Here is a 14,765-nt window from a genome sequence, read left to right on the forward strand (position 1 = left end):
TACCTGCCCAAATGCATTGTGCCAACTGTAAAGTTTGGTGGAGGAGGAATAATGGTCTGGGGCTGTTTTTCATGGTTCAGGCTCGGGCCCCTTAGTTCCAGTGAAGGGAAATCTTAACGCGACAGCATACAATGATATTCTGGATGATTTTGTGCTTCCAACTTTGTGGCAACAGTTTGGGGAAGGCCCTTTCCTGTTTCAGCATGACAATGCCCCCGTGCACAAAGCGAGGTCCATACAGGAATGGTTTGTCGAGATCGGTGTGGAAGAACTTGACTGGCCTGCACAGAGCCCTGACCTCAACCCAATCGAACACCTTTGGGATGAATTAGAACGCCGACTGTGAGCCAGACCTAATCATCCAACATCAGTGCCCGACTTCACGAATGCTCTTGTGGCTGAATGGAAGCAAATCCCCACAACAATGTTCCAACATCTGGTGAAAAGCCTTCCCAGAAGAGTGGGGACTTGTTTCAGCAAATGGGGCACCAACTCCATATTGATGCCCATGATTTTGGAATGAGATGTTGGATGAGCAGGTGTCCACGTACTTTTGGCCATGTCGGGTACCATGCATGTTCACATTGAAATAAACATGAAAATATAATAAATACGGTGTAAACTAGAGGGGGAGCACTCGGTAGAGTGCAAAACCTCCGCCGCCAATACTGCTAGGTCACTCAAGTGAATCTGATATCCTATTCATTCAATTTGACGTCAACAGTGCTCACAGAGTTATAGTTTGCAACTTTCCCTTTTACTTTTAACTTTTACATACTCAATTAATTCGTCATAACTAGATTCCTTGAGACAGAAATTGATTTTACGTGGGTATATCCACCTGAAGTTCCAAAATCAGCCGCAATTATAATTTTGGCATGTTTTTTTTTGTTGCAAATCACTTATAACATGTAGAAATCCCCCCCAAAAATTGAAATTTTGTTGAAAAAAAAGTTGCAAAAAAAATTTTCTCAATTTTTTTTTTTGGGGGGGGGGGGGGGGTTGGATATCACTTAAAACGTAGAAATGCAAAAAAAAAAATTCAAATTTTTCTTCAAATTGGCCGCCATAGCGGCCATATTGGATTTTGGACCAAGTCCAAAATCTAATGGCATGATCCTTGGACCAGATCTAACCCCCCCACCAAGTTTCGTCGAAATCCGTCGAGGAGTTTTTCCGTAATACCGTTCACAAACAAACAAACAAACAGAAAGGGGTGAAAACAGTAACTTCCATCCATCTTAGATGGCGGAGGTTAATTAAACCAAAACACCAGACGTTTACCTTTTAAATTTATTACAAAACAGTGAGATGGTTGAGTGTAAGAACATTACATACTCGTTGTACTCTACCGTAAATAGAAAACATGATTTCGCTTGTGATCATGATGATGCTGTTGGCGGGGGGAGAGGAAAGGGGTGTGTGGAGGGGGAATCAGTGACCGAAAGAGCAGCATTGGCTTTACAATCAAGTCGTCTGCAGCATTGACAGATAGGAAAAGGATAAGACGACCCTTAACCACCTTACCTTAAGGCCCGGTCACACCTTGACGTTTTAGCCAACGTATGCCGATTTTTGAATTTTTTTTCTAAAACGCTGGCACACGTTGAATACGTTATGGCTAAGTTTTGATAACATTGAAAGCACGCTGAAAAACACTGTCATACGTCGTTGTACGTTGTACTTTTTGGTTGTCCTCAAATTTTTTCATGCTTGAAATTTCACGACGTATGCCGGCGTATGACTCACACGTTCCGCTACGCTGGCCACAAGTTGTATGCACGGTCTGCGATCGTTGACAGACGTCAACACATGCTACTTGTAAGTTAATCATAAGTTGAGACACGCCGAGGTAATGTTTAGCGTACCTGAAACTTATATCTAACCTATGATTAACGTGTTGTTGGCACGTTACGCGATCGTTGCCACACATCGACAGACGCTACTTTTAAGTTACTCATAGGCTGAAAGACGTCGGTATAATGGATCGTCCTTGCGTCAGCGTCCACGGCCAGGACACTTATTTGCAGCATTCTTCAAACTTTTCTTCGGCATGACGAGGGTGTTCACACTTCGATGTCTAGCTTGGATATGATTCCAATTGTCCATCGGCAGCGTCTATTTAAAATAGTTTGAGTGTTTTAACACGTTCAGAAGAAACGCTTAAAATTTCAAAACCCCAGCGTCAAAAAACAAAGGCGAGTGACAGCAATTTAAATCGTTCATTGTAAACAATGAAAATAGCTGAGTGGTACCATTTAAAAGTCGTTGAGTGTAAAAAAAAATCCAATTGTTGAGCGCAAGCGTCTACTTTCAATAGTGGGGTTTGAGCGATTTTAGCACGTTCAATAGAAACGATTAAAATTTCTGAGCGCAAGCGTCAAAAAACAAAGGCGAGTGACAGCAATTTAAATCGTTCATTGTAAACAATGAAAATAGCTGAGTGGTACCGTTTAAAAGTCGTTGAATGTAAAAAAAATCCAATTGTTGAGCACAAGCGTCTACTTTCAATCGTGGAGATGCAGCCATTTAAATCGTTGAGTGGCAGCCTATGAATAGCAAACCCCACGTCACTGGCAAAGATAAACTGCCGCACGATATGGATAAGTTAGGCTATCGTTGGGCATAGTTTGTGAACGCCGGCTTCACGATAATTATTCGTTGGTATACCGTATCTATAAGTAATCAAAGCGCTCTATGCACATTATTAGTTCATTGTGCATTTGTCCCACCCGTTATGAATAGACCTAAATCGTAAAATCAAGCTATAGCTCATTGTTGAAAAAGCCCCATATAAAATTAGCCGTGAAGAACTTCGAACAATGGTGCAAAGATGTCTCCTACCCATGGACACGCGGACGCAAGGAGGATCCATCATAACCCACACCCTCCCCCTCACACTCACTTACTACTGCCAACATGAACAAACTACTACTAATACTAATACTGATACTGATACTGTGACTGCTGACATGGACATCGACTCAAAAAGGACTCGAAAACACTGTTGGGTTCCCCTTTTATGAGCAGCATTTTTATATACCAATTCCCAAAACCGCTGGGAACACGTCTTTATATGGCAGTTGTAAGCTAGAAACAAGTTAATTTTTTTTTTTTTGTCGACCGGAAGACGTCATTGGAATACGTCTACATACGTCGACGTGTGTTGGGACTACGTAAAGAATTGGTTCAAAGCACGTCAAACATAAGTTAGAAATAAGTTTCGCGTAAAAAAGACATTACCGCGACGTGTTTTGACTTATGAGTAGCTTATAAGTAGCCTTTGTGGACGTGTGTAAGCATCCACATATCGTGTGTAAAACTTATCCCCATCGCATGCGGAACGTGTGTCATACGCCGAGTACGTCGTAAAATTTTGAACATGTTTAAAATTTCTTGACGTACTCTACTTACTATGACGTATGATAGCGTACTTTAGCGTTCTACTCACGTATACCAAACTTACTCATACCGTTTTAGACACATTTTTCTTAGGTCGGCATACGCTGGCAAGATCGCCAAGGTGTGACCGCGATGTCACTTCCATTTCTACGGCAGTTATAATTCGAATCGTTGTGAGTCAGCCTTTTAATAGGCTACGTCACGACATCGTCGGCGATGCGTGAAACGCGCTATGCCTAAGTTAGACTATCGTTGGGCATCGGTTGTGTAGGCCGACAACAGGTTCAGCATTCGTTGGTATAAGTTATCTATAACACAACGAAACGTTCTGTGTCCATTACCAATGCGTTATGCATAAGACCAAGTCGCTATGAATACGTCCGAATCTTTAAAAAAAAAACATCAAAAGTTCAACGTAAGCCAGCGTTTTACATACATTTTAATACGTTGCCATCGCTGGCTAAAACGTCAAGGTGTGACCGGGCCTTTAGACCCCAGAGCCGATCTTTCCTGGTTGGAGAGGAAGGTATGAGATGTCATCCTCTTCCAGAATAATCCTGTCTCGTCAGTGTTCAAAACCTGCTCCGGCATAAATCCCTTCGCCCTGATTAGCTCCATGAGTTGCGGTGGATACTTTTTCACGGAATCATGGTTGGCCAACCGTGCTTCCCTAACTAATTTTACATGATGTTGGCAGAATTATCTTATGAGTTTGTCAACCAAGCCCCTGCTGGCGTGGAATGTGTGGGTAGCCGTGGTTGAACTGGAGCTTTCGGATTGGTTACCGTGTTTCGGGAAGACCCTCTTTTGATTCAATTTGACTGGGATGCTTGAACGGCGAAGAACCACGACCATTACAACGCTGAGGTGGTGATTATTCACTCGAAGCACTGGTGAGGTGACGTGGTTTGAGAACGGGGGTTCGAGTCTGGGTGTCAGAAAGTGATAGTATGAAAATGAGGTTGAGAGATGATGAAGGTTTGGGATTGAGGTCTGAAGGAAAATTAAGGTTTGGGAATGGGAAAAAGAACAATGGGGAAGGTGCTACCTTAAACCATTGACTCCATAATGGCGGCCCGTACGGACGCTGCATTTTCACCTCGAGCAAACTGATCGAGCAACTGGATATTTTCACCCAATGTCATAACCTTTCTCTGTCTTTCGGCACAACTAACTTTGCTCATCACTTTATGTTTGGGTTCATTAAAAGCGATGCACAATAAATAACATGAGGCTCATAATGGGAGATGATCATACACGCACAAGATGGATGCCAATGATGACTCGTTTCAGCTCGAAAACGGCAATAGATCGGAATGAAATCACACGATAAAGAAATCTGAACACAATAGCTTGCCCGCGATTGGTCAAAACCCGTGATATTTGAGGGTTCACTGTACTCCACATGTACAGTACATTCCAAAATGAACTAACATTTTAAAATGTATATTTGAATAAGATCGTTTTCACCAGTGCTGAGTGGTGTCGTGGTTTGTTGAGGTGGGGTGGATGGACGAGTGATCGCGGGTCAATAAGATTGCTCAAGTGCTTTTTCTACCGCTCGTTCTCCAGCATCAAAACAATTTAAAACCTCAAATTTAATTTCAAAACTAATTATTTTTCATTTTTTTCTTACTACTGTGCTCATCTCTAGCATGATACAACTGATCAGTGTCTACATCCACCTCTACATCTGCGTGAGACAAAGTCGTTGGCTGTGGCCCACTTTCAAACGATGCAATGGCGAATGTCACGACTTTAAAAGGATATATATTTCCGATAGTTTAGTTATGTCGCCGATACAATGTTAACGGAATCAACGTTGAGTGAGGAACTGCAAAACTCATCAAAAAATAAATAACTTTGAGGAAAGATGTTGAGATGCTGCGAGATCTGGGTGGTGTGGTCAGATGTGTACGGATGCATGGAGTGGAAACCTTGACCAACTTGTTCCGGGTTCAATCCATCTTGTATTTAGAGCACAGATTTGAAGTCAATCCATCCCTAAAAAACGTCCACATGAAGAACAACAACGTGAGTAAGACTAAGAGATCCTCCACGAGGATCTAAAAACACCATGGTGGCAGCTCATCATCGGGTCGATTAATCAAATCCTGATTAGCTTAAAGGTGAGTGCACTACCTCTTGGCTATCCCACAAACCTTTATTTATGAAGCATCAGTAATGGTGTTGAATATATATATATATATATATATATATATATATATATATATATATATATATATATATATATATATATATATATATATATATATATATATATTTTTACAAAATAGCAAAGATGTAAACCCATTTTGGGCAATACGAGTACAGCTATGACATTTCCTGATTTCTTCTTCCCTCTTGGCTGACATTTTCCAACAAGCAACGAAACGTGCACGCAAGTTGGATGGTGGAAAATGACGTGTTTGTTCGTATGCAGCTTTTCAGACTTGCAGGGTCTGCCATATTGTTGAAAAAAAAATAATAAATAATTGGACGATCTGACTTAATATTTAATTGCGATTAATCTAATGAATTTTTTTTATTTTTATTTTTTGGCTATTTCTACTCCGACAAGGTGAATTGAGTTTGTTTCCTGTATAGCTGTGCATTTCCTTGCTAATCTCTGAAACTTGAAGCTTGCCTCCTTGAGATATGATCTGCAACAAACTAAAATCATGAAATAAATGCTATCGGAATCTATTCCGTCATGATTTTCATGTCAGGATCCCTTGTACACGGTGACGCAGTTTTCCCTTAATAGTGTACGGCAAAATTTCATTTTTCTGTGGTGACCATAAAATACCAAGTTGATGAACATTGTGACATGAAATGCCTTCATTATCAAGGAAGATGGTACATAATCGTTCCTCGCAAGAGAATTGCGGAGACCGTAGCTGACTAAATGGAAGCATGCCAGACAGGTAAGATCGATAGTTGTCCCAGAAGAGGTGTTTTTACTCCCCCAGGTAGTTCCACCCCATCAAGTGCCACCGTTGGAATCCTCTCTGCCTGCTTGCAAACGATCTTTTAAAACTTTCACCTAACAGGAAACTGGATGGTTCAAAGGTTCGATGACACCGGTGTAGGTGAAGAGCTCGTAAGCGAACTGCAAAATTGCTTTGATGCTTGTAAGAAGCAACGAAGAAAAGTCTCAACCTGAGGATATGTCAAACTTTCAGGAAGAACGTCACTGCTGTAAATATTTACCATAGGCTTGAAGAACACGAAGAAGAATTTGATTTTGCAAGAAACTTCAGATGTTGCCGAGGCAAGAAGATTGGCGAGACTTGATTTAATACGATTAGTGTTCAAATGCCTAAACCTGAATGGCAACCAGCAGATCAAGCAAGACAAACACAAGATCATGCATGAGATGTGATGAGGAACAGAGGGCACTGCCAGAGCTGGAAATCATTGTAAAAATAGGACCGCACATCCTGAGACTTACCTGGATCACTCGAGTCACTCTAACCTGCCTCCAGACCCCCCCCCCCAACCCTGATTATTTATTTATTTATTTTTAATGCCGTGACAAACTTTGGTACATCATGGGTGAAGAAGGTTGTGGTCAAGTTTCATCGAAATTGTGTGTGTGTGTGTGTGTGTGTGTGTGTGCGTTTTCGGAGAAGATAGCAAATACCTATTTTGGGAAGGGGGGGGGGCAAAAAAACCCCTTGGAGATCCCCTTAAATAGTGCAGATTTTGATGCAGTCAATATACCTGTTGTGCCTTCAGACATGAAGCTTGTGGCCGAGTTTCGTTCAAGCGATAGTGAAGTGTTTACTGACTGACTGACTCATTCATCACATAAGCTCACTGATTAAAGTCCAGGTGAGCTAAAAATGATTGCTATTGCAAAGGATACAGTTGCTGTTCAAATTTTACAATAAGTATATGGAATAGTGCAGATACAACTTGTACACAACCAGCACTCTCATCCAAACTTTATATTTTTTTCCCTTTTGTCTCATATAAACTGTGGAATCATGCTGGTGAAGGTCAGTGTCACTCTGCATCGGCAGACAGGTAGAACAATGGATGAAATCAACAGGACATTGATCGAGGTATGCTGCTCAATGTGGGAAGCAAGGAGACTCTGCCGTTTCAGACGTTAACCCTTTGTCCGTTTTGTTCTGACAAAAGGTTAACACCTGAAACCTGATCTCCTTGCTTCCCATGGCTGTTAGCATGTGAATACCTTCATTACGTCCTGTTGATTTCATCTGTTATAAACAGTGATGTGATACCATTACTTTAAGCACTAAATTTGTACATCATCACCAATTTTTAATCTGTTTGTGTTCTTTTGATTATGAATCATTACTGTTGCGCAGGGCTGCAGCTATGACTTTACGTACAGTGCTGCTCTCGCTACAAGCCCTACTCGCTGCTGCTGAACCAGATGACCCCCAGGATGCAGTTGTGGCGCAACAGGTATTGGTTGCTGCCTCGTCACCAGTGAAGTACTTTTGGCACTGCCTTATCGTGAGAGGGTAAAAAAAGCACAGCTTGGATGATAAGTCAGGAATAGGAGGCTTGCATAGCCAAGGTTAGTGTTGTTCACCCTTTCTTTGGTGTGCTGTGCAGTACAAGCAAAGCCCAGAAATGTTCCGGCAGACTGCAAGACTTTGGGCACATGTGTATGCTGGCGCTCCTTCCACAAACTCGGACTACCTCCGCAATGTCGAGAAGCTTTGTGGGATGGGCTTTGAAAAGGTGAGAGGTGTTTATATTTGGGAGTTTTCTCTTTGTTTTTTTTTTTTATTTTATTTTATTTTTTTGAAATAGATATCGTCGAGGCTCGTGGAGTAGCTAGAACATAGAACAGATCAGGACACTACCATAAAAACAGGGTTGAGGGACAAAATAGAGAGACTTTAAAAATGAGGAATATGAGTACGAGAGAAAGACATGGGAGGTGGACAAGTTGGGTCCAGAAGAAAACTCTTTGGAAGGAAACCAGGAAAGTTGGGAAGTGGTGGGCTTGAGGAGAGTTACCTGGGGTAGAAAAGATCATGCTGGATGAGGGATGAGCTGAGATGGTGGTGAACAGCTGTCTTGAAGACTTGGAGGGAAGAATGTGATTGAAGATAACACGGAAGTTGGTTCCACAGGCAGGAAAAGAGCTCTCCACCTCCACCTCCTCCCCCCCCCCACCCCCAGGAGTACAAAACCAGCATTTAGAATTTATTTTCCTCCTGCACTCCCAATTCCTGATATTTCTTTGCTGTATCTCGGAGCTGGCTGGGACTTTCGGAATGAAATTTTGCTTCAATAATGTGAATAGATAGATTGCCGTGTTGACATAATTATATTTGACCTTGACCTCATGTTTCGGTCATGACCCAATTACACTTTTTTATGCCTCCGCCGATGAAGTCGCTGGAGCGATATGGTTTTGGGTTGTCAGTACGTATTGTTGCGAATTCGCGCCTGCCAGCGTGCGAACAGCCACGTAACTCGAATCGCGGCACGTCGCCCACCGGACGGACAATTCAGTCGTGACCCTCTCGGAACAACGCCGGGAGCTAGTCACGGGTGGGGGTTTAATCTCACCACGATCGTGCCAATTGCAGACCCGTGCAGGATAGGGTTGCTCGCCAAATTCGATCCACCTAAGTACCTGTGCGAATGGTCGACCGGGCGATCGTACCACGCCACAGGCCGACTCCAGACACTAACCGCTTAAGCGGTCCGTTCCGTGCTCCAGTGATAACCGAGCGGTGTTATCGTCGGCCTTGACGGTTCCGACTAATTACCGGGATGTTGCACCCACTACGAACCCCTTACGTGATGCAAGATGGAGGGTCAATAAAAAAGGAAAAGAGACGAAGCAGAGCGGGAACAGTTCAACAAGCAAGCATTTTATTCACACACACACACACACAGACAAGCACGTGTATGCAGTCATACAGACAAAAATGCACATATAACAGTTAAAACAGTCATGCAACAAAAGCAAATGCAGAGCTACAACCGACTACGACCGACACACGGCAACACCTACGCAGTTCTACTTCACAGACGGCGCCAACACACACATTTATACAAAAAGCAAAGGAAGGAAAAGAAGTCGCGACTTCCCTTTTGTGGCTGGTGAGTCCCTCTCCCACGACCGTCAGCGTGGTCGCGCTTGGCCCCGACCTCTCTCTGGCACTCCCCGTCCGGACGCGCAGGTCCACCTCACAACTGGCGCTGCCGCGTCTCCCGTCCGTGCCTTCGTGACAGGGCCGCTCGCCAAGCCGCGGGCGCAGGACCTCTTCCCGAAGACCAACTCTCCACAAAACCAACCGAAGACCAACCAGACCACCAGCCAAGACGAAGAGGAAGAGGCGGAAGAGGATGCGCCAGTGCGCCCGCCCGTGTCCGTCTTTTATAGCGTGGGGCTCCACCCTTCGCCCTGCCCCATTCTCGGCTCCACCTTCTTTCGAGATGGTTCCCGAAAAGGGCGTTCCCTCACGCTTTCCCTCCACCCCGCTCGATGCGGGGGCCGGGGAGTCAGTTTTTGGCTCTGGGCCAGAGAATTATTCCCCCACAATGAGACCCCTCCTTTACATGATCTCTGACCTTTGACCTGCATCACCCCTCTTCCATCCAAAGTGCGGGGAAGTCAAACGGGAGAAACAGGCGGGGAAACCTGTGCATCCTCGCAGTTCCCTCATTTGCGCCTTTGTTTTCCGTTCGGAAGCGGACGTAGTGGCGAAGATGTGGTAGCGTAGATGGTGGCGGTGGCGTGGTTGCAGTGTGGTTGGCACTGTGATGGGGATGGTGTGGTTGTTGAGATGTTATTTGTTTGAAATAAAAGACAGAACAGAAAAACGACTGACTCAAAGCGTCGCAGCCCGGATGGATCACATAAATTCCCTCTATACAACGGGTTTGGGCTAACTACACATGTACCTATCGAGATATCTCACCTGAGGACTCTTTATGGTGTAATGCGAATTTCCACAGCCGTAACACTACCCCTCCCCTTTTTACAGACTCGTCCCGAGTCGTCAAATTCTCGCGTGCCATCATGTGTAGTTCTCCCCTTGTATGTTTTACCTTCGGATCCCTGAGTGCAACATTCATGGTATTCGTGTCCCCAAAATAAATAACCTGAGGGCTGAGTAACTAACTAACAAACACACTCATTCAGACGACTTAAATAAAATTGCCGGTGCTAGACAGACATGCTGGGGGCGCACTTATATGTACAGCACATCTTACTTGCAAATTCTACACGAACCATGGCCCAGGATCAAAGGACTCTGCAGGAAAAAGAAGAGTCAACGGTGAACCGGCGCACGGGCCGACACTGCAGGCCCGTGTTGTAGCTGCCAACAGGACAGTCCGTACAACTTGCGACGACGATCCTGGCGCACATGGAAATGAACGGGGGGGTGGGGGGCAAAGCAAAATTGAACGGGGGCAAACTGATTATGTGGGCAGTGGGCATGGCATGGCAAAGGTGAACAGGCATACAAAGCCGGCAGAACAGGGCCGCTGCAGGCGAACACAGCCGGTGGACAATCCGACCGGCACAGGCCTTGAATCACAGCCACAGTTGGCCGGCCTCTCGCCGTGCAGTGCAGGTTGGTGGAGGGAGTGCGGTGGTGCTGGCCACTCGAAAGGCGGGCTCAGACCTACCTACCTGTCTCCCTCCCACCTATCGCCTTTGCCTGTCACTGTTAATACCCACTCCCTTAATTTGTAAAACCCAATTTAGCCCAAAACTTTTTTTTGTTGTTTTTTATTTTCTTTTTACTCCTCCCCACTATAATTCGTCCCCTAACCCCCTTTATCGTCCTTGTTCGGCTAACCTATCGTCTCTTAGCCTACTCCCAACCCCTACGTTCCCTTCCTGGAGGGGAAAAAGGGAGAGCTAGCGTCCTGTGTCGAGGCCCAACTCAAGCCTCAAGATGGCCTCCCCAGACTTTAGCGATCTAACCCAAAGTGGGTCCAGCGGCCCACAACGAGAGCGAAGGGATGGATGGTGCGGAGGGGTACACTTCCTAATCTACCCTAACCATTTACTTTTAAACTACCCTGGGGCTTTCAACAAGCGCCTCTCGCTTAATCTACTGGTTCTAACAACCCAGATTCCCGTCGCCTGTGTTGGTGTCCTCGCAATTTCGGGCCTCGCCCCCCAATTTTCTCTCCGTGCCCTCACACGGTCTCATGGCTGGGACGCGTGGCTCCCTTGGCAGGCACTACCCTCTGCCGATTCTCTAACAATGGCACCCCCGGGCACTACACTGCCTCCGAGCCTACCAGCGCTGCCGTGAAACGTTAATTTAAAATTACGATTTGATCTTTATGAAGGACGGGAATCTCTGCTTTTACCTATCATTACCTTGGGTATCAATGAAAATATGCTAATTTTGTGTTCTTGCCGAGTTGACTTGTGTACTGTAATCGAAAAAAGCTTCCGCATTGCTATAAGGTTGGGGTGGGGAGTGCAGAGGCTCGGAAATCGTTGCTTTACAAAATACATCCTGCTGCATTGTAAAATATATATTTGGTTTGACAATGTTATTTTGCTGTTCCTCCACAGCACCCTGTCATAGCAGCCCTCTCTTCTCAAGGCTGGGATGTGGAAAATGCGATGGAACAACTCCTCAACTGCTAAGGTTTCCATTGCGTCTTCAAAAGATGTCGTGACTTTGGATTTTCCACCTTGGAAGGAGGAAAAAGGGTAAATGGGTTGGGGATAAATATCGGACAGGAAAAACTAGCTAAGGATAACATGGGGATGAAAAGAAAGGGGTTAAATTGGGATACATCTCCAAATGCATGAATCTGCTGTACATAGTCACATAGTAGATGCGGCGTATCTTCATTGCACATCCTGTACACGCTGCTGCTGCTGCTGCTGCTGCTGCCGAGCCGTGCATGATGAAGCACCGACTCGCTGTGTACAGGAAGACTTTGTCAAGCATCCATGCATGAGACCACTTGGCATATTGCAACACAGCCACACGCCCATCTCCCGTCGATCCGCGCCGGCAAATCCCAGAAGATGGCGCCGGTTGAGCTTGCACTCACACCGGAACAAAGGGGTGCTCGCGACGAGTCGTGAACGCTTCGAGGTTCGAATCTATCTTGGATAGGTGTCCGCTGTGTTGCGAAGAGGCGTGGGGATCGAAACTACGTCGGCGTGGGCAACACGTCATGGATTTGCCGACTCGACCGTTGAGCCCCGCTCCTCGAGCAGATCGAGTTTGCGCCAAATTGCACGCCGTTTCAAAGACTAGTACGGTGACGGATGTCTGCGCGTACGTCTCCACGAGCTGAGGACATTTCCTTCAATTTTTCACTTTTCAGCCGCGGTTAAAAAGAGAAATTACAATTCTCAACCAGTGATGGTTGTTGCTCGGTGGTGGTTATTTGTTGTTTTTTTTCCTGGTGTGAATGCCACACTCTGTGGGCTTATGTCACTGCATCCTTTTAAATTTCTAATTTTAATCATTCCTTACACTGCGGTGGTGGTTACATGCTGAGGATCATGGACTGCTCTGTTTTTTTTGTTTTGTTTTTTTCCTTCAAAAGAAAGTCCAATGGGTGACGATGTGATATTGTCATTTGATTGTTTATTTTTGTGATCAATTGGGGGGGGGGAGGAGGTGGTCGGTTGGATTGAGGATCTGTTATCGGGGGAGTTTGTGGAAGAGCAGATGGATCCCTTTCCAGTCACATCTCTTTTTATTTTAATTATTTTCACCTCATCGGTGAAAAAGGAACGAATAAGAGTTTTGATTATGGTGCATGATATTTCAAGGTATTGGGATAATTAATTAATTATGGAAGTTTTGTGCATGGGTTTTTTTTTGTTTGTTTGTTTAAATTGATATATACATCTTTTTTAAATGTAATTGCAACATCATGCTATCTTGTCTGGAAAAGAATTGCTTTATACCGGTGATGAGGTTTATGAAGAAGTGAAATAAATTGGCAGAAGTGGAAAATGTTTTTTTTTTTTTCTTCAGTGTCGGAATGCCCACAGCAGGTGATGAGGGGTGATGCATCACAGCAGGTGATGAATGCCCACAGCAGGTGAACCACAGCAGGTGTTCATTTGGTGGGTAAAATACAACATATATATATATATACCTGAGTCTGTGCCTTTTCAAGGTTTGATATTACTCGGACAAGTGGTTCTCAAGTTATGGCCATTTATTTACCAAACCAATGACAGGACACGTTGCTGCGTATAGTAGGCGTGGCCGATGGGGAAGAGATCCTCAGCCACGTTCCCCATTACTGGTTACAACGTACGGACTTCCGATAGTGATGACTTACTGTATTCTAATAATTTCTCGATTTCTTATGCGCATTTATAGATAAACACAATGCCCCAATCCAGTCGTTTACGAGAGCAAAGGAACGGCCTGTGTATTTGTTTGAAAGAATTTTTTTTTGCACGTACGGCCATGCGAGAGTGAAGGAACGGCCTGTGTGGTTGTTTCTGGCACGCAGTTTGAAAATTTTTTTTTTGGGGGGGGGGGGGTTGCATGTACAGGCACGCGAGAGTGAAGAACGGTCTGTGTGGTTGTTTGAAAAAATTTTTTTTTGCATGTACGGCCACGCGAGAGTGAAGGAACGGCCTGTGTGGTTGTTTCTGGCACGCGGTTTGAAACTTTTTTGGGGGGGGGGGGTTTGCATGTACAGGCACGCGAGAGTGAAGAACGGTCTGTGTGGTTGTTTGAAAGAATTTTTTATTTTTTTTGCATGTACGGCCACACGAGAGTGAAGGAACGGCCTGTGTGGTTGTTTGAAAGGATTTTTTTTTTTGCATGTACGGCCATGCGAGAGTGAAGGAATGGCCTGTGTGTTTGTTTGAAAGGATATTTTTTTGCATGTACGGCCACGCGAGAGTGAAGGAACGGTCTGTGTGGTTGTTGTCTGGCATGCGGTTTGAAAGTTTTTATATCTTATTTTTTTTGCACGTACAGCCACGTACTGGTTAGTAAAAAGAACACAACCAACTCGATGATGAACGAGCCGTACCTCATCCATCCGTGAAGAGATTCAGAGGAAACTTGGTGTACGGGTTGAGTGTGTGACGAGGACGAATTGATTCGATTTTGGTGAAGATCCGGATCCGGGGTGTGTCCCATTACCGACAAGAAGGGCACTCGGTGGAGAGTGCACACCTCCACACAATGCCTCATCGAGTAAAATGCGTCCATACCTTTTGAGAAATTCTGCACAAACAAACAGACGGGTGTTAAAACATAAGCTCCTGTCACCTTCAGTGACGGAGGTAGTAAAGCGTGTCAGTGCTCACTCGGTGGCTTAAGCACTCAAGCAAGTACTCCAACGGAACGGCTGGCTCGCTAAGCGATAGCAAGCTGATTTGTAATGAAATTTGT

General features: G+C 44.8%; 1 protein-coding gene across 1 annotated transcript in view; it reads left to right on the top strand.

The window, feature by feature from the left end:
- Nucleotides 1–12,340, top strand: part of LOC147014911 (ubiquitin-conjugating enzyme E2 K-like) — a 29,968-nt gene extending 17,628 nt beyond the window's left edge. Inside the window, exons 5-7 of the mRNA XM_085853377.1 lie at nt 7,743–7,842; nt 7,996–8,124; nt 11,948–12,340. Coding sequence (XP_085709503.1) covers nt 7,743–7,842; nt 7,996–8,124; nt 11,948–12,022 — 304 coding nt within the window. The 3' untranslated portion in view covers nt 12,023–12,340. The remainder of the gene's footprint in view (nt 1–7,742; nt 7,843–7,995; nt 8,125–11,947) is intronic.
- The last annotated feature ends 2,425 nt before the right edge of the window (nt 12,341–14,765 follow it).

This window comes from Eptatretus burgeri, chromosome 13 (genome assembly GCF_056783735.1).
Source record: "Eptatretus burgeri isolate ZD-2024b chromosome 13, Ebu_testis_v1, whole genome shotgun sequence".
Classification (NCBI taxonomy): Eukaryota; Metazoa; Chordata; class Myxini; order Myxiniformes; family Myxinidae; genus Eptatretus; species Eptatretus burgeri.